General features: G+C 55.5%; 1 protein-coding gene across 3 annotated transcripts; it reads left to right on the top strand.

The window, feature by feature from the left end:
• The first annotated feature begins 785 nt into the window (after positions 1–785).
• Positions 786–18,051, top strand: MERTK (MER proto-oncogene, tyrosine kinase). Of its 3 annotated transcripts, none has more exons than XM_064709655.1 (19): positions 786–996; positions 4,420–4,753; positions 4,847–4,947; positions 5,036–5,209; positions 6,323–6,409; positions 6,993–7,108; positions 9,239–9,422; positions 10,327–10,478; positions 12,674–12,824; positions 13,088–13,241; positions 14,326–14,411; positions 14,507–14,602; positions 14,895–14,975; positions 15,089–15,181; positions 15,268–15,386; positions 15,597–15,706; positions 15,869–16,028; positions 16,304–16,440; positions 17,528–18,051. In XM_064709655.1, exons 1-19 carry the CDS (start codon positions 927–929, stop codon positions 17,985–17,987), a joined length of 2,865 nt encoding a protein of 954 aa, XP_064565725.1. In that variant the 5' UTR covers positions 786–926; the 3' UTR covers positions 17,988–18,051. The 3 variants fall into 3 exon arrangements, with proteins under 3 accessions (XP_064565725.1, XP_064565726.1, XP_064565724.1); XM_064709656.1 differs by having other exon boundaries at positions 787–996; positions 12,671–12,824; positions 13,121–13,241; XM_064709654.1 differs by having other exon boundaries at positions 787–996; positions 12,671–12,824.
• Positions 18,052–18,640: the final 589 nt, after the last annotated feature.

The raw sequence follows: 18,640 nt of genomic DNA, 5'->3' as shown, positions 1-18,640 counted from the left end.
TCCGAGGTGTGCAGTGCCTGAGCACAAGCCCAGGTGTGCCCAGATGTGCCCAGGTGTGCCCAAGGAGGCCAATGGCACTGGTGTGGCCACAAGACCAGGGCAGTGACCATCCTCCTGTGTGACCACTGGTGAGGCCTCACCTCAAATCTTGGATGCAGTTTTGGGCCCTGCATGAAAAGAAAGACTTGGAGGAGTTGGAGTGTATCCAGAGATGGGAATGGAGGTGGGGAAGGGTCTGGAGCACCAGGAGCAGCTGAGGGAGCTGGGGGGGCTTAGCCTGGAGACAAAGAGGTTCAGGGGGGACCTTGTCACTCTCTGTAAGTGTCTGAATCACTGAATGCTTTGGGTTGGAAGGACTTTAAAACTCATCCCATTCCCTGCCACGGGCAGGGACACCTTCCACTATCCCAAGTTGCTCCAAGCCCCATCCAACTTGGACACTGCCAGGGATGGGGCAGAGGAAGTTGTAGCCCGGTGAGAGTCGGTCTCTGCTCCTGGGTAACAAGTGACGGGACAAGAGGAGTCTGCCTGAGGTTTAGGTTGGACATTGGGAAAATTCCTTCACAGAAAGGGCTGTCCAGACTGTCCAGCCCTGGCACCGCTGCGCAGGGAAATGGTGACTCCCCACCGCGCAGGGGTGTAAGAGCCGTGCGGCCCCTGGGGACAGGGCTCAGCGCAGTCCGGGGGGAGCGCTCTCGGCCCGGCCGCGCCGGTGCTGCCCGCTCCCTCCCCCGTCGGGAGGCGGGACGGGGCCGGCCCGGGGCGGAGCGGCGGCGCCGGCGGCCCCCGAGCGCGGCGGAGCGGCGGAGCGAGAGTGTCCCGTTCCCGGGGCCGCTGCCAGTCCTGCCTGGTGCCGGTGGCGGAGCGGTGCCGGTGCCGGTGTCGGTGTCGGAGCGCGGCGGCGGCGCTGGCGGTGCCGGCGGGCGATGGGCGGCGGGCGCTGGGCGCTGCTGTGGGCGCTGCTGGCGGCCCTGCGCCCGCCCCGCGGAGCGGCCGGTGAGTCCGCAGGGGCACGGAGGGGACCGGGGACGGCACCGGGACGGGGGCGGAGAGCGGAGCTCGGCCGGGGAGCGCCCGGGGGCCGGGCTGTGGCGGGGGCAGCAGCGGCGGCCGGTGGGTGCCGGGGAGAAGCTGCGCAGGGGTGTCCTGAGGGGATTCTGGCCGATCGCAACCCAGAGCGGGTCTGGCTGCTCTGGTACACGGGGTTCGGCTGTCCCGGGACACGCAGTCTGGCTGTCCTGCGACACAGCGTCTGGCTGTCCCGGGACACGCGGTTTGGCTGTCCTCGGACCCACGGTCTGGCTGTCCCGGGTCCCAGGATTTTGTTGTCCTGGAGGACAGGGTTTGGCTCCTCTGGGACGTGATTTGGATGTCCTGGCACACAGTCTGGCTGTCCCAGGACAAAGCTCTGCCTCCGCAGCGTGGTCCTGCCCCAGTACTTCACTGCCTGATGTGCCTCTGCTTGCCGGGGGCACCGCGACAGGCAGGGACCACAAATTGTGGCAGATCGGGGTGGGATTTGCCCCATTAGCCATGAGCCAGCTACGTAGTGATGCTGAGGAAAATCCTCGGGAATCACCACGGTTTGTGGGGCTTTGCAGTGCAGGCAGTTTGGTGGCTTTTCAACTCCATTTGCAGAAAGAAATGAGGAGATAAAGTAATTTTTGGACTTTCAAAAATCCTGTGATCGGGACTGCCTGACCTTTGGGAGCTGCTGGGCGACCTCAGGGCTGCTGGGGGGTCTCGGAGTCGCTGTGCTGATGGAATTTAGCAGGGAAGAAAGGAATGTGAGTGTTTGCTTTGGGCAGGGAGGAGTTAAAGTCCTGATTGTCACAGCAGGAGCCTGCAGTGAGGGGAACCCTCTGTGGATGTAACCGGGAATCCTGGGCTGGTTTGTACAAAAGGTGTTTGAATAAGGAAGATTCCTTTGGATTCAGGTGTGGCCCCGGGGAAAATTAATTTCTTACAATCCCAGAATTGTTTGGCTTGGAAAACAACATTGAGTCCAACGTTAACCTAACACTTCCAGGTCTGCCACAGCTCCCAGGGGATGGGAGGCTGGATTCCCCACAGGCAGGGGCTCCTCATTCATTCCTCCTGCTCAGTGAGCAGAAGCTCTTGTCAGCAGGTGAATTACTCCCAGCAGTGGGAATTCCAGGGCTGGGGATGCAGCCAGTGTTTTGGCAGACCTGGATGCATCATGACTGCAGTAAAGACCTTGTTTCAGTCATGATTCCACCCGATTTTCCTGCTAAAATTCCCTCCCTCCAGGGAGAAAGGCACAGAGGACCTGTGCAGCAAGCTCTGCCTGTGTTGGCCCTGGAGTTTTGCTGCAGTTCCAGGTGTTCAGGAGAGCAGCAGTGCCCTTGCGAGTGGTTTGGTTTCCACGCCAGGTTTTGCCTCAGGCCTGGCTGTGGTTGGGACGGGAGCTGCTCCTGCACCCACACAGGCACGCCAGGCTTGCAACTCCCTGGCTTTAGCCCGGGGTTTTAGAGCCAGCCTAGCTGCTCTGGGCTCAAGCAAGAGCTGTCCTGCCACACAGGCCGAGTCCCTTCCAAGCTGCTGGAAGGACATCCCCATCCCAAACTTGTGGGGTACCCAAAGGCGGTGCTGGAGATGAGGAATTCCTGTACCCTCATGAGTCAGAGAGGAAAGTATTTCATTCCCCGGCCAGCAGACACCTCTTCCCACTTAATTAGCGTGAAAACAAGGCTGAGATCCTCCTTGCTCTTTGCCTTTAAGCTTGGAGCAGCCCAGGGAAGCAGAAAGCATCCCAGGACACAGCACAAATCCATGTCCGCCCCAGCCAGGGGTCTGTGCCGGGGGAGCTGCTCTGGCCAGAGCCAGAACCCTTCAAATGGAGCATGGAAATAGCACTTGGAGCCTGGATTGTGCCAGGCAGGGAGCGGCTCCAGCCTGGGTGACCTCCGGGGGGAGCAGGGGAGGGAAGGGAATTTGGGGTCGCTGCTTGTTTGCGTTTGGCAGATCCTTTGGGAGCTGTGGAGACGTGGCTGCACATCCATGGCTGTCCCTGCAGCTTTGCAGCAGTCACATGGGCTCTGTTTGTGCTGCTTTGGGAGGCTCAGGGACGCAGGTTGGAAAAGCTGCAGCTCTTTTTGTGTTTTGTTTTTTGTTTTAATCTGAAAGGGAAACCCATTGTGCTGCGGGAGAGGCAGGGAGAGCCTCCCCCTTCCCTCTGGACTGAAAAACCCTGCTGGCATTCTGTCCTCAAACAGCATTTTTTGAGGGTTAAAAATAGGAAGAGGTTTAGCAAAGGGATATATCCAACCTCAAAATTGGGCTGTGTTTCTTGGCTCTGGGAAAAGCACACCAGGCTCGTGCCCCATTACTCACAACAGTGATGACGTAGCTTTATAAACTTGTTGTTTGATGTTTGAGGGCTAAAACCTGCCCAAAAACAAACTCAGCTGAGCTCAGGTTCAATGAGAACTGTGCTTTCTTTATCTTTTAAACTGTGAGTGGTTGTTTGGCTTTTCTTTCTTGGTAAAGGGAATTAATTTAGTTGAAATTCCTGTCTGGCACAATGCCTTTGCTCGCTGAAAGGGAGATTTAGCACTCGGCTCGGGATTGCTGATGGCTGGGAAAGCCTCAGGAAGCTCAGAAATGGTCCAGGAAAACCAGCCTCCACGTGCTGGATCCCCTAGATGTCGTCTCAAAAATACACACATTTTTGGAAGAGAATTGCTTGAAGTGGAGCTGCTCTTCATCTCAGCCGTGGCTGGGTGGGAAGTGCTTGGAGGAGGGGAAAATGCCATTTGGTGGCTTGGAGGTGGGGGTATGAAATCCTCAAAAAGAGCTTTCCCTTGGGAAAAAAAATGTGGGAGAAGACCCTGGGAGAGCAGCACTGAAGAGCAGCTGGCTCCTATACACTGTCCAAAGGCATTTCTTCATCTGTCTGCAGCTCTTTTCCTGGGAAAGGCAGTGAGTGGAGGCACGTAGAGAAAGTTGACTCAGAGCATGTCCCGCTCTCCCTGTCCTGGGAAGGGACAGGCTCCTGGCAGAGCCTAAAATCAGCAAAATTCCAGCCGGGAGCTCTTCCTCTGCCCCAGCTGAAAATGCTTCAGATGAGGCCCTGCAAGGGGTTTGCCGAGTAAAGTCCCGTAAAGTCCCAAATTCCTGCTGCCCAGGCATCCTTTTATGTTCCAGTCCCAGGGGTGTAATGCAGCAGGAATAGCTCCTGCCTCTCCCCAAAGAAACGTGGCTGAGTGTTTTCTTTAGCTTGGGCTGCTGCTGTTTGTTTTAAAAATGACTTTTTTAGAGCTGCTACCTGTGCAGAATCCTGGGACAACATTTTGGGAAATGGAAACGAGCTGCCTTTTATTATTCTTGGGGTTGTTTTGCTGCAAGGTCTCCCAGACTTGCTGGTGGTGGTGGCAAACCTCAGGGGTTCCCTTGCAGAGGGTGCTGATGGGGAAGGAGGTGTGAGGCCGTTCCTGTTGGCACATTCCCGGCGTTCCCAGCGGAGCCTGCTCTGGAGCACCAGGGAGGAGCCCCCGGGCAGCTCTGCTGGACAGCTCAGCTTCAACCCCACGGTGCCACGCGTGGTCATCAACGAGCACAAGGACGTCACCTTCAACTGCTCCATCCGAGTGCCTCAGGAGCTGCTGCGGCCCGATGCCCCGGGAATTTCCCTCTGGAAGGACGGGAGGGAGCTGCACGTGCTGGATCGCATCGCCAGCAGCCACTTTGAGATCGTCGTTGAGGAGGAGGTGGCCATGACCTCCACCTTCAGGTGAGTGCTGCTGGGGCAGGTGGGGATGAGGGCTGGCTCCCAGGGAAAATGGGAAGCCACAATCCCTGAGGTGGTGTCCCTTGTGTCCGGCAGCATCCTCGGCGCCCAGCGCTCGGATAACGGCTCCTACGTCTGCAAACTCAACATCTCCGGCGTGGAGGTGGTGTCTGACCCCATCCTGGTGCTGCTGGAAGGTGAGCTGGAGCAGCTCTGGAGTTGTGTCCTGGCTGAGTGACCAGGAGTCAGAAATGGGGAATCCTTTGCTTCCCTGTGTCCGTGCAGGTCTGCCGCACTTCATCCATCAGCCCGAGCAGCTGAATGTCACCAGGAACAGCCCCTTCAACCTGACGTGCCACGCTGTGGGGCCTCCAGAGCCTGTGGAGATCTACTGGTTCCGGAACAACATCCCGGTCTACCAGACACCCCAGATCTCCCCGTCGGTCCTGACTGTGCCAGGTGAGCTGGGGGTGTCCCTGCCATGGAGTGTCCCTGCCGTGGAACACCACAGCTGGGAATGTGTCCCAGACCTGTTCCCTGCCAGGAGGGGCTGTTCCCGTGCCATGCACAGTCCTGGGGCCCCTCTGGAGCAGGAAGCCCCATCTGACCCCCTCTGGTTGCTGCCAGAAATCCCTTCCTTGATTTCAACTCAACCAACTCTTTCCTGAGCAAGCAGCAGATTTTTCCACCAGCCTCTGGCTGTGCCAGCAGGAACCTGGCTGCTCTCCTGGGCTGCTGGAATTCTGGTCCCCACTTTCTGGAAGAGTTTGGGATACTCCCTGTGCTGTGTGTCCATGACAGCTGCTGGGACACAGGGAGAAAAATCCTTATTGTCTCATAAACCCCCACTCTGGTTTTGCTGCAGAGGCAAAAGATGGGGTATTTCTTGCTTTGCTCATGAGGAGGAGGCTGCTGGTTAATTAAGAGCTGGGCTATAATTGCCTGCTCTTGGCACCCAGCGGCAGGCGGCCTTTAAAGGGCAGTGAAAGCCGGAAGGAGTGACTCATTCCTCTTGGATGTCCTCACATCCGCCTGGCACCCGCCAGCATGGGTCATTGGAGCAGAGCTTCTCCTGGCCCAGGAGCCCTGGCACCCTGCTGGGATGAGCCAGCACTCCCCACGTCCACCTTGGCACGGGACAGGCATCCCAAGCCCGGGGTCACCTCACCCAGCCGGGAGAATCCGCCCTCGGGTATTTCCAGTGGTCCTTCCCTGCCATCAGCTGCGGGATTTGAGCAACCCTTGACCAGCACTAAATCATCTGACCAGGCCGTGGCGGGGGCTCTTCTGCTTTCTGCCTTTCCCCTTTTGGAGGGAGAACAGCCCCTTGCTCGGGAGCTTGTGCAAGGTTTCCGTGGGGACATCGCGTCCCTGCTGTGTCCGGCAGGGATGGCACACGTGTGCTCCCCGAGTGGGACTGGGGCAGCTGGAGCCTGGGGTCACCCCCGGGCACCGGCACCGAAAGTGTCACACAGGGAAGTGAAAACAGGCTAAATAAAACCTTGAGTGTTTGGTGGTGGGGTTGGGATGGATTTGGGATATCCAGGGAACGGGGCTGTGTTTTCCCGGCAGGACTCAACAAGTCGGCGCTGTTCAGCTGCGAGGCCCACAACAGCAAAGGCCTGACTGCATCCAGCCCCGGCCAGGTCAACATCAAAGGTCAGCTCCCATTCCCTGTTAAACCCCTGTGCAATCCCACACATCCCAGCACTCATCCTTCACACGCTGAGGGAGATCACTTCCATCCTGCAGTTAAAATCCAGCAGGATTTGGTTGTAACATACATGGTCATCCTGGTTTGGTCATCCCAGCACTGGGATGGGGGAGGGAGAGCCAAAATCTAAATTTGAAAGCAAAACTGTCAGCTTCAAAGCAGGATTCGGAAGGGCTGCATCGCTCCTTTCCTTCCTTCATAACCAGGGCGGTGCTCCATAGGAATTTTCCATAGGAAACAGTGGAAATTGCTGACATTCCTGATGGGAGCCACTCCAGCAATGTAAGGAGGGTGTTCCCCAAAATAAATCATGGTCTTTAAGCTGCCCAGAGTGGTCACAAATATAGAAATGGCCAAAATAGTTCTGAAAGTGACATTTTTGTGCTTCCCTATCCGGTGGTCCGGCGCATCCGCAGAGTTCGGATGTGGGGTCACACACTGAGCCCTGGGAGCTCCAGGGAAAAGCCACCGTGCCAGGTTTGTGTTTGGGCTTCCAGCTGACTGACTGCCCTTGGCTTCTCCCTGCAGGAATCCCGTCAGCTCCCGTCAGTGTGCAGGTCCTCAACAGGACAGCCCATGGAATCAGGATATCCTGGGTGCCAGGCTTTGACGCCTTCTCTGCCTTGAACAACTGCAGTGTCCAGGTAAGCATCCAGAATTCCCATATCCCTGCAGCTCCCCCACACGGATGCTCCGAGGCAGGGGGAAGTTGGTGGTGTTTGGCATGAGCTGCACAGATTTCATGGAATCCTGGAATGGTTTGGGTTGGAAGGACCCTAAAGATCATCCAACTCCTTTCCAACACCTTCCACTATCCCAGGTTGCTACAACCTGGCCTTGGGCACTTCCAGGGATGGGGCAGCCACAGCCTCTCTGGGCAGCTTTGCCATGGCCTCACAGGGAACATTTTCTTCCCAATATCCCATCTATCCCAGCCCTCTGGCAGTGGGAAGTCATTCTCCCTTGTCCTGTCACTCCATGCCCTCTCTGTCTCTCTGGGAACCCTTTTCCATTGGGCAACACAGTCAGGTTGCCATGTGTTTCATGCACCTGGTCAAACCCTTCCCAACCAAGCAGCATTCCCAAAGTCAGGATTTGGAGGGGCCAGTTTCCCTCAGCTCCCCACTCCTGGGAAGGGGCTGAGGGATTGCCTGTATTCCTGGAGAACTCAGGGAACATCACATCCATGGGTAGAGCCTGCAGGCATTTTCCACCTGCTGCACGTGGCTGGCTTTGCTGTCTCATGGATATGATTTTTGTCCTGGAAAAATCTCCACTCCAGCTGGGATAACACGTGGAGAGAGGAGACCTTTGAAGCCAGGTAAAAGTGAAAGGAATTTCAGGGAAGAAAGGTACCAGGGCTAATATTAGCACCATGTCCTGCTGCTGCCTTCCAGCCGGAGCTTGGGAAGCGGGGTGGAGAGCCAAGGAATTTCCTATGACTTAACATTCATGGTGTGTCTGTAGGAAACAGCCTTTGAAAGTGGAAAACAGGAGAGGGTTTCTGGCAAAAACACAGCAGTGACTCAGCCCTTTTGCTGCTGTCCCCTCGGATAATCCCCGCGCCCACCGAGCCAGTGACTCATTCCCGAGGGCTGCAGCTGGCCCACCTGCCAGTTCCAACTGCTGCAGCTTGCAAACATCCTGATTTCCTCCCAGAATCCGTGGATTTGGTGGGTTATTCTCAGAAGACAATTGAGGATTGGGCTGGATGCTCAGGAGTTTGGTCCTGGAAGCGTCGTGTGTGTTCCTGTGGTCGCTGCTCGCCTCCCTCAGAGCATCTTGTGACAGCTTGGGGATGGATGGAGGTGGCATTCCCTGACTTTTTCAGGAGACAGGCAACCCCTCAGCTCCTTCCCATTATTTGTAAGGAATGGGAAGCTGAGGGAAACCTGCCCCTCCAAATCCTGACTTTGGGAATGCTGCTTGGCTGGGAAGTGTGTGACCAGGACAGCAGCAAGCCCAGGCTTGCAGAGTCTTCCAGAAAACTACTTGGAGCGTTTCTGGGAATTTCTCCATGAAAACCTGAGGGTGAAGGCTGTTCCTTCATATTTTGGCTGTAAAACAGATGCTGAGACAATCTTGGGATACCATGGGGGGCTCTTTTGATGGAGCACAAGGATTGCCATCCCAAAATCATGGATGGGGGTTTTTCAGAGTGCACAGCTCTGGCCACATGGAATGGGTTCTCCTTGTTCTTGTTCTTGCTCTTCCCTCTTTCTCCCCTCTGTCCCAATCCAGGAAGTGCTTCCCACAAAATGAGATGTTTCCTAGAAAGCTGCAGTGGCTCTGTGGGCAGCTCCATGGGGACTCCACATCCATAAATTTGTTTTTCTGTGAAAAGCAGGACTTGTTTTTGGGATGTTGAATTCATCCATGCTGCTAAATTTGACAAGGATTGGGATTAGTCCCGTTATACCCCATGGAGATAAATCCTGTTTTCCAATGATGTGCTGCACTAAAAAGGAGCTTTATTTTGTTTATTTGGGATGTGCTGCCTGGTTATTTTATTCAGGCCTCCTTTTGCTCCATGCCACAAGAAACAGCAAATCATTCCTCCCTCCTTCCCAGCATCCCTGGAATGTTCCCAGCTCCACACGTGCTGGAGCCCTCTCCCTGTGCCCTGTGAATGTCCTGCCATGAGCTTTCCCTGCAGGAGCTTTTCCCTGCAGAGTTCAGATGGGAGGCAGGGCTCTGGATCCTGTTTTCCAACATCTCTCCCTGCAGGTTGTTGCTGACTAATCCCTGTTTGTGGGCTGATTTTCCAATTAAAGGTCAAGGAAGTCGTTCCAAGAGGCAACGTCTCCCTTCAGGCCTTCCACACCTCGGTGCCTCCCCACGTGTATCACATCCAGCAGCTGGAGCCCATGGAGGAGTACAGCATCCGTGTTTCCTGCGGGAATGAGGTGGGCTGGTCGGCATTCAGCCCCTGGATAACAGCCAGCACCACGGAGGGAGGTAGGAAATGGGGAGTGAGGGCTGGGAAGGGTTTCCCTGCCTCAATCCCTCTGGCTGGGAGGCACCTCCGGAGTCCTGGTTGCTCCCAGGGTGGGAAAGGAAACTTCCCCCTTTTTCAGGTGCTTTCAATGAGCTCCAGCTCGTTTTCCATCAGATTCCCACATTTGTGCACCCATTCCTCCAGCTTCCCTGTGCTCCTTTCCCATTGATTCCCATCCACTTTCTCAGCTCCAGCTCTCCAGTTCCTTCTCCAGTTCCAGTCCTTTCCATGATCCCCAAATTGCAATTTCTCCTCACTTTTCCATTGATTCCAATCTCTGACCTTCCTTCCCAGTTCTCCCAGTTCTCCCAGCTCCTTTCCCATTGATTCCCACATTTCTGCATAATTTCTCCCAGCTTCCCTGATCTCCTTTCCCATTGATTCCCACATCTCTGCACCCCTTCTCCCAGTTCTCCCAGTTCTCCCAGCTCCTTTCCCATTGATTCTCACCCATTGATTCTGCACCCATTCCCATTGATTCTGCACCCATTCCTCCAGCTTCCCTGAGCTCCTTTCCCATTGATTCCCACATCTCTGCACCCCTTCTCCCTGTTCTCCCAGCTTCCCTCAGCTCCATTGATTCCCACATCTCTGCACCATTTCTCCCTCCCTGTGCTCCTTTTCCCATTGATTCCCACATCTCTGCACCCATTCTCCCAGTTCTCCCAGTTCTCCCAGCTCCTTTCCCATTGATTCCCACATCTCTGTACCCATTTCTCCAGCTTCCCTGTGCTCCTTTCCCATTGATTCCCACATCTCTACACCCATTCCCCCAGCTTCCCTTACCTCCTTTTTCCATTGATTCCCACATCTCTGCACCATTTCTCCCAGCTTCCCTCACTCCTTTCCCATTGATTCCCACAGCTCCGACCACGCCACCCCTGAACATCACGGTGTCCTTCAACGAATCCAGCTCCTCGCTGGAGATCCGCTGGGTGAAGCCACCCCTGGAGAGGATCCACGGGGAGCTCCAGGGCTACCACATCTGGTACAGGTGGCACAACTCCGAGGGCATGGTGAGTCACCAGGAAGTGGGGGAGAATGGCTAAAATCCTGGAAAAGTTCCCAGCAGGGATGTCCAGATGGGTTTTGGAGCTCATTTCTTTGCCAGCTTGGGCTTTCATGTGGGATTCAAACCTCTCCTGGCCTTGCATTCCCTGGATTTTGAGCTGTTCCTTACTCAGATGGGGTTTTTCCCTTCCTTAACCCACAGCACAGAATTTCAGAGCTCGAGGAACTCTTTGGCCCAAAGGCCTCTCTGTGAGTGCATGAAATCACCTGGCACACCCTGCTTGCCTTTTCTAGGATTTGGGAAGCAGCTGCAGGAATTTGCTAGGGCAAGGTTGGCCCGGGCTCTGGGCAAAAGATCCCATGCAGAGCCTGTGGATAAGAGCAGGAATGGATCCAGCTGTGGTTTGGGCTCCTCTGTGCCAGGCTGGCAGAGTGACCCCAGCTGGAAACAGTGACTCATGCCCTTTTTTTGTCAGATGCTGCACTTTCTGTTCTCCTTTTGCTCCCCCGTATAGATCCAGCCTGAATGAAGCCAGGGAAACAAAATCATGGTCTTGTGACTCGGAAAAAAAGTGCTGACAGGAGCTGTCTCTCTCCAGCAAAAGGCCAAGCCCAGGCCTTGCCCTTTAAGCCCTGAGAGATTTGTTGTTGCTGTTGTTGTTTGTTAATTTTCGTCCATTTTTCCAGCTTTATGGAGTGAAATTTTTTTCCAGTTCTCATTTTTTCCATGAGTCTGAGACACGAGACTGGAGTTCTGACTCCTCAAAAGGCTCCTTCTAAGGTTGGACTCAATAATCTCAGAGGTCTTTTCTAACCTAAATGATTCTGTGTGAATGATTCCATGAGCTGAAGTCCCTGAGTTGTGGCCCTGCACAGGCTAAATCTGGACTGCCCCAAAATAACCACCAGTTTTTGCAGGATAAAGTCAGGAAGAAGCTGGATTTTGGTGTCACAGGGCCACCTGCAGGCCTCTCAACAACCAGAAAATTCCCAAAAGTTGGTTTGTTTTCCTCCTTAACCAGCAGTCCTTGCTGGAGCCAAGGCTGCCTGAGTTGGGACGGGAAGAAATTCCTCAACTACCACAAAACTCATAAAATCCCATTAAATTTGGCAGGTCAGCCCTGCTTTGTGCTCACAGTCTGGGCTTGTCCTCGGATGATACAGCTCTTTAGGACAGGGAAAGATCCCAGTTTCAGTGGTAGGGAAAGGATCCCATGTGGATACCAGGAGGAGGAGGAAGGCAGGAATGTGGGAGCAGAGGTGACAACAGGTCCCAGCTCCTGTCACTGCCAGTAGGTGCCCACGCATTCCCAGGGCATGGGTGTTTCACATCTGTTTCCGTGGCTTTTTTGGGACAGGGAACAGAAACTGGTTCCCTTTGAGAAGCTCTGAATCCCTCTCCTCATCCCTCTCCTCACCCACTGGTCCCCCTCAGCTCCTGCTTTTTTTTTGTGGGATGTTCAGGAAGGAGCCAGGCACTGCTGGGCACAGCAGCCTGCCAGATGTTTTGGCTGCAGCTGGGCAGCTGTTTTGCAGCTGGAAATCGGCAGGGAGCAGCAGCAGCACTCTCTCAGCTGGGAATGACCAGGAAAGGATGGAATTTGCAGGGAAAGGCTCCTGTGTTTTTACTAAGCCATGCTGCCTCCTGCCATGGTACCAGCCAAGGAAATACATACAAATATACATAAAATATACATTAAAATATACATAAAATATGTGGGACTGTAAATAGCTGGACACAAAAGCCACAGAAGGAGTGGTTTGTGAGCTTAGGATCTACTTCCAGAGCACTTGGACAATCCTACCAGGAGCACACGGATCCTGTGGGTGCTCACCGGGCTCCAGTGGCCAAACTGGCCACAACAAAGGCTGAGGGTCACAATCCGTGTCAGCAGAGCCTTTCCCTTCCTTGCCAGCTCCTTCCCTGCCTCTTTTCTGGCTCTGGCTGCTGCTGTTGTGAGGCAGAGAGGGCCAGGAATGCTCGGATTGAGCGGGAAGCGCCGCTCAGCCCCGCTCCCGATCCCATCCAGCCCTCGCACACAGGGCCATTCTTCTCTCTAAATAGCCGGGTGCTGCACTTCCTCTGGGCTGGGAAAGCAGAGCAGCTCCAAAGGTTGCCAAGGGGACAGTGCTCAGCAAATCCCCAAGGTTTCCCTGCCTTCCCAGCCCAGGATTTTCTTCCCTTTCCTCTCTGCAGCAGATCGTGTCCGACGAGGTCCGGCTGAACGGCAGCGTGGCCGTGCTGCCCGTGGTGGCCACCAACGCCACCTGCTCCATCCGAGTGGCCGCTGTCACCAAGGGGGGAGTGGGACCTTTCAGCATTCCCGTGGAGATCTTCATCCCTGCCAGTGGTAAGGAGGTGCAGGGCTGGATGCTGGGAATGGCCCAGGGTGTGCTTTCCATGAGGCCATTTGGCATCACTCCTTCGGATGCTTTCCCTGTCAGCCAAGGATCCTGATTTGGGAGCAGGATAGCCTCATTCCTCATTCCCTTTTTTCCTCATTCCCATGTAACCCTTTGGGCTCTGCTGAAAACCCCTGGGAATTCCTGCCCCAAGCCCCAGGTGCTGCAGGCTGACTCTTTCACCGGCTCCATTAACAGGATATTTTCTTAGGATTAATAACCTCAGCCCCCTCTTCGACTCCAGCCTCCGGGAATGCCGACTCCTTTGTCGTGGCCCTGGGATTTATCTGTGGGACAATTGCTGTCGGAATCATCCTCTGCTTGTCTGTGGTCATCCACAAACGATGTGTGGAGACAAAATATGGGTAAGGGGACGGAAAACAGGGTGGCTCCCAAGGGGTGGGGGGCCAGCAGCCCGTGCTGGATTTGGGGACAAGGATTCTGTCTCCAGGACTGATGTTGTTACCATGAATGACATTTTTAAGCGGGTTTTTCCTTCCCCTCCCTTCCTTAGCTCAGCAGTTCACCTTTTGCTCACTATTCCTATTTTTAAAGGGAAGTGAACTTGTGCAACTTGGTGGGGGAGATGTGTCGGCACGGAAATGAGAGAGCAGAGGGTGTCACTGGTCACCCGAGGGTGTGACCTGGGCCCAAGGGAGTGGCTGGAGCTCTATCAGGAGAGGTTAGGCTGGATTTGAGGAAAAGATCCTTCCCCCAGAGGGAACTGAACAGGCTCCCCAGGGAATGGTCACAGCCCCGAGGCTGCCAGAGCTCCAGGAGCATTTGGACAATGCTCCCAGGGATGCACTGGGTGGGATTGTTGGGGTGTCTGTGCAGGGCCAGGAGCTGGACTGGATGATCCTTGTGGGTTCCTTTCAACTCCATGATTCCATCATATCCCATGTCCTGGAGAAACCCTCCTGCCTCATCCCACGCCCGGGTTCAATGGCCCAGCATTGTTTAAAAACACAGACAAAGGGCTGTTATCTCCTGCAACAACCCAACACTCCTCACTCATCCTCGTGACTTCCCAAGTGCTGTTTTACTGCCCCGTGCTCCCAGTTTGGGAACTGGTACCGAGTAAGGATCCCTTTCCTAACTGGTTGTTGTCACTCTTTCCCTGCTTTCCCAGTTCCGGAGCATCCTGCCCTGGTTTTGTTTCCCAAAGCTGGACTCTGCAGGGCTCCAGCAGCATTCCTGCTCCTTGAGTAGGAAATGAGTATCCTATTTCCTCCCCAAAAGCCCCGTGAGTCACTCCTTGATGGTTCAGTGGTGTTTGTGGAGCTGTTGTTTTGCTCAGACGTTGCAGGCGATGGTGCTGATCCAGGAAAAAGGAAATGGAACATGCATTTCCCCTTTTCCTGTGCATCCCCTGGGCTCCTTCCCCTGCCGTGCTGATTCCTTCATCCAGCTGAAGCAGCCACAGCAGATGTGTTTGTGTTCCCTTAGGAATGCTTTCAGCAGGAGCGACTCGGAGCTGATAGTGAGCTACACAGCCAAGAAGTCCTACTGCAGGAGGGCCGTGGAACTGACCCGTAAGGACACGTTTTTATCCCTCTGGAAGGAGCTGGAGGGGCAAATGGCAGCAGGCAGGACGTGCCTGAGCTCCTCCTGTCCCCCTCTCTTGCAGTGGGAAGCCTGGGTGTCAGCAGGGAGCTGCAGCAGAAGCTGCAGGATGTTGTCGTGGACAGGAACGCCCTGAGCCTGGGAAAGGTCCTGGGAGAGGGTGAGTAAAACTCATCTCATTCCAACCTCCTGCCACGGGCAGGGAACCCTCCATGAGCCCAGCTTGTCCTTTTGTCACTGATGAGGAAAGAGCCTTTTGGGTAAAACTCATCTCATTCCAACCTCCTGCCACGGGCAGGGAACCCTCCATGAGCCCAGCTTGTCCTCCTCCTGTCACTGATGAGGAACGAGCCTTTTGGCTCCATCTTGGAGCATTCCAGATCTTAGGGATCTGGTGATGCCCTGCAAGGTGGTGCTTTGGATAAAGGGATTCCTTCTTTCCCGTGGTGCAGGGGAGTTTGGATCCGTGATGGAGGGACGGCTCAGCCAGCCCGAAGGGCCCCCACAGAAGGTGGCTGTGAAGACCATGAAGTGTAAGTTGTCTCTCTGCCCCACTGGATACCAACATTCCCAGTACCTCTCTCAGGAACAGCATCCTGGCAGCATTTTGGGGTTCTAAAGCTCTTTCTTTCTGTCTGCTTCCCAGTGGATAACTTTTCCCAAAGGGAGATTGAAGAGTTCCTCAGCGAGGCAGCGTGCATGAAGGACTTTGACCATCCCAACGTCATCAAGCTCCTCGGTATGGGCTGCCCCTTCCCACCCTCCAGCTGGGATTTGGGTGGATCCTTTTCCCAGGGCACTGCGTGAGTTGTCCGTGTTTCCCAGGGGTGTGCATCGAGCTGAGCTCCCTGCAGGTGCCCAAGCCCATGGTGATCCTGCCGTTCATGAAGTACGGAGACCTGCACAGCTTCCTGCTCCGCTCCCGGCTGGAAATGGCCCCCCAGGTAGGGAGCACCAGGAGCAGAGGAGTGGGGTGGGATCGAGGTGGGAAGGGAATCCCCCTTTGCAGCTCCTGCAGGCTCGTGGGTCAATGAATGGCAGGGTCTGAGGGGCGAGAGCTTGTCTGCTGCCGTGGGCTTATCCATTGGGATGGCAGCCCTGGATAGGGAAGCCTTTTGGATCAGCACTGTGTAACCCCCACCTTCCCTCCCCAGTTTGTGCCCCTGCAGACCCTGGTGAAGTTCATGGTGGACATCGCCCTGGGCATGGAATACCTGAGCAGTCGGAACTTCCTGCACAGGGACTTGGCAGCTCGAAACTGCATGTGAGTGTTTTCCTCTGCCCCGTCCCGCGGGATGAACCCTGCGGATTTACAGCACAACTCTGCTCCTTTCCATAAAAAGTTCCCTTGGTTCTGAGACCCATAGCTCAGCCTGGGGTCCGTGTGCTCATCCCTGGGGCTGTGCTGATCCCTGTTTTGCCCCAGGCTGCGGGATGACATGACGGTGTGTGTGGCAGACTTCGGGCTCTCCAAGAAGATCTACAGCGGCGATTACTACCGGCAGGGCCGCATCGCCAAGATGCCCGTCAAGTGGATCGCCCTCGAGTCCCTGGCTGACCGAGTCTACACCACCAAGAGCGACGTGGTAGGTCCCCGTGCCTGGAGGGACAGTCCCCTGGGCTGAGCCACGCCGTGCTCCGGTTGGTGTCATTCCCTGGAAGTGCAGGAGGCTGCCGGACCTTCAGTCAGTTCCTTGAGTAGGCCCCTCACTTCCATCCTGGTCATTCCCAGTTTTGGGAGCACCACAGCTCTGCCCGTTGTCCCTTGGATGCCAGGCAGTGAGCTTTCCCCACGAAAAGCTTCATTCCATTCATTCCTCCTGGAAGTGTCCCTTCAGCCCTTTTCCCTTTGTGCCGGCAGTGGGCATTTGGCGTCACCATGTGGGAGATTGCCACGCGCGGGATGACGCCGTACCCAGGCGTGCAGAACCACGAAATCTACGAGTACCTCTACCATGGGCAGCGCCTGAAGAAGCCCGAGGATTGCCTGGATGAGCTGTGAGTCCTGGGATCCCAGCTGGGAAAAGGGATTTTCCTAGAAACAAACCCCTTAATGTTTGCACAATGTGCCTAAGGAAAGCTGGATCCTGGAGCAGAGCATGTGCCAGCATCTGCTGAACTCCAGGCAAAAATCCCAACAAATATCCTCAGGGGAAGCAATGGGTTTGTAGGGCTGGCAAGGTCACCAGGAACAGTCAGTGATAGGACTTTTTGGTATTTTATTTATCTTTGGATTTGTTTTGGCCAAAAAGGTCCTGGCTGGTGATGCTCCTCTTTGTTCCACAAAACTCCCTCTAGGTCCCTTGATTGCCTCAAATCTATAAATCTGTGTCCCCCTGGAAAGGGAAAATGCAGCATACACAAACCTTTGGATTTCTGAGCAGCTCAGCAAAGGCCTTTCTCCCAAGCTTCTTTGCTCAGTTTTTCTCCAGTGCTGCTAGAGCTGAAAGTATTTAACTCCCCATGGCTGAGAGCTTTGAATCCCAACTGGATAGACAGAGTTGTGCATTCCTAAAAGGCTCCTCTCCATGGCCTGTTTCTGAAGGAAGCAGTGCAGGAACCTCTAAGAATCTACCCTGCTGGAGGGCAGAGAGGCTGGCAGGGACATGCTGGGAGCTTCCAGGGCTCCCTGACATCCAGCCTGGGAGCAGGCACCTGCCAAGGGAAGGACTGGGCATCCCACACACCGAGCTGGGATGTTCCCAGGGAACAGATCCCAGGGCTGCACTGGAAGAGACTTCTCACATTTCTAACAACAGCTTGGGCTGATAAATCCATGCCCTTGGGAAGCAGCCTGAGCAGAGGGAGTTGCTTTCACTTTGATTTAATGGGAATTTCAAGGTTTGCCCAGCTTGGAGGGAAACCGGGAATTAACCCTCATACCTCCCCCGTACTCCAGAGGAGTGCAGGATGCCCGGAGAAGCTGTGGCTGCTCCATCCCTGGAAGTGTTCAAGGACAGCTTGGAGCTACCTGGGATGGTGGAAGGTGCCCCTGCAGGGACTGGATGAGCTTTAAGGTCCCTTCCAAACCAAACCAAACCATTCTGGGATCCTCTGTTAACCACACTCCTCTCCCGCTTTCCAGGTATGAAATAATGTCTGAGTGCTGGAGAGCCGACCCTGCCACTCGCCCCACCTTCTCCCAGCTCAAAGTCCAGCTGGAGAAGCTGCTGGAAAACCTGCCCAGCTCCAAGGCGTGCGGGGACATCATCTACATCAACACCGGCCTTCCCGAGCAGAGCCCGGACTCCACGCAGGATTCCGGCTTCCCGCAAGCGGACTCGGATTTGGACGCCGGGGAGGCGTCGGAGCCCGGCTCCCCCGGGGCCGAGGCGGCGCTGGTGGCTGTGGACGTGCATCCCAGCGAGCTGTGGGACAGCAGGTACATTGTGGAGGAGCAGCTGGCCGGCCCCGGGGAGGAGCCCTACGTGCCGCTGCTGCCCTGCCAGGCGCTGGAGCCGGGGAGCCGATGGAGCCAGGCCAGCACTCTGCCGGCGTCGGAGCGGCCCGGGCAGGACTCGGAAGCGCCGCCGGGAATGGTGTGAGCGGCACCACGGCAAGGACACAGAGGGAATATTTTAATAAACACTCGTCTCTTTTGTTTATTATCTCCTGCACGGTTTGCCTGGTGGAGGCTGGCTCTCCCCAGGAGCTTTTTCCTGGGCTGAAGTCCCAGGGGTTTGGAATTGACAGCGGAATTATTTTGCTGTAGTTATTCATCTTCTCCAGGAGGAGCAGAGCAGGGTGGGGTGGATGGTGCTGAGGGGGCAGCTGGCCTTGCAGGGCCTGGTGTTTTCCCCCTTTTCCATCCTGTGTTAAGGTTTGTGGGATGGGCATCCCCCTGGATGGTGAGTGCTCCAGCTCTACAGCCTGCTGGGGGATTTCACACTGCAAGAGATCCCCGTGGAAAACAGCAACGGGAGCCCCAATGGGAACAGTGGGTGCTCCCACATTCCCTTCTCCCTGACGGGTTTCCATCCATCCCATTGCTCCTGCTGCAACACCAGGGAAACAGGAGCCTGAGGGGGTCCCAGGAGGGCTGGAGCCCCCCAGACACAGCCTGGCCTTTCCCTGCTGCCCCTTCTCCTTTTGGGGGGAATTCTGCTGCTTCCATAGCTGGGGCTGCTCAGCAGCAACCAGAACTGGACCCAGCACCTTTTGCCTCTCCTTGGGGGAGACCAGGCTGGGAATGGGGGGA

Source organism: Zonotrichia leucophrys, chromosome 3 (assembly GCF_028769735.1).
Source record: "Zonotrichia leucophrys gambelii isolate GWCS_2022_RI chromosome 3, RI_Zleu_2.0, whole genome shotgun sequence".
Taxonomy (NCBI): Eukaryota; Metazoa; Chordata; class Aves; order Passeriformes; family Passerellidae; genus Zonotrichia; species Zonotrichia leucophrys.
The sequence above is the reverse complement of the archived record's forward strand: the minus strand, read 5'-3'. Positions and strand labels throughout refer to the sequence as shown.

Coding starts and splice junctions, on each gene's coding strand:
- MERTK (XM_064709654.1), top strand. CDS start 927: ATGGGCGGCGGGCGCTGGGCGCTGCTGTGGGCGCTGCTGGCGGCCCTG. Junction 7,109..9,238: donor TGAACAACTGCAGTGTCCAG/GTAAGCATCCAG, acceptor TTCCAATTAAAG/GTCAAGGAAGTCGTTCCAAG. Junction 14,412..14,506: donor GAGGGCCGTGGAACTGACCC/GTAAGGACACGT, acceptor CCTCTCTTGCAG/TGGGAAGCCTGGGTGTCAGC.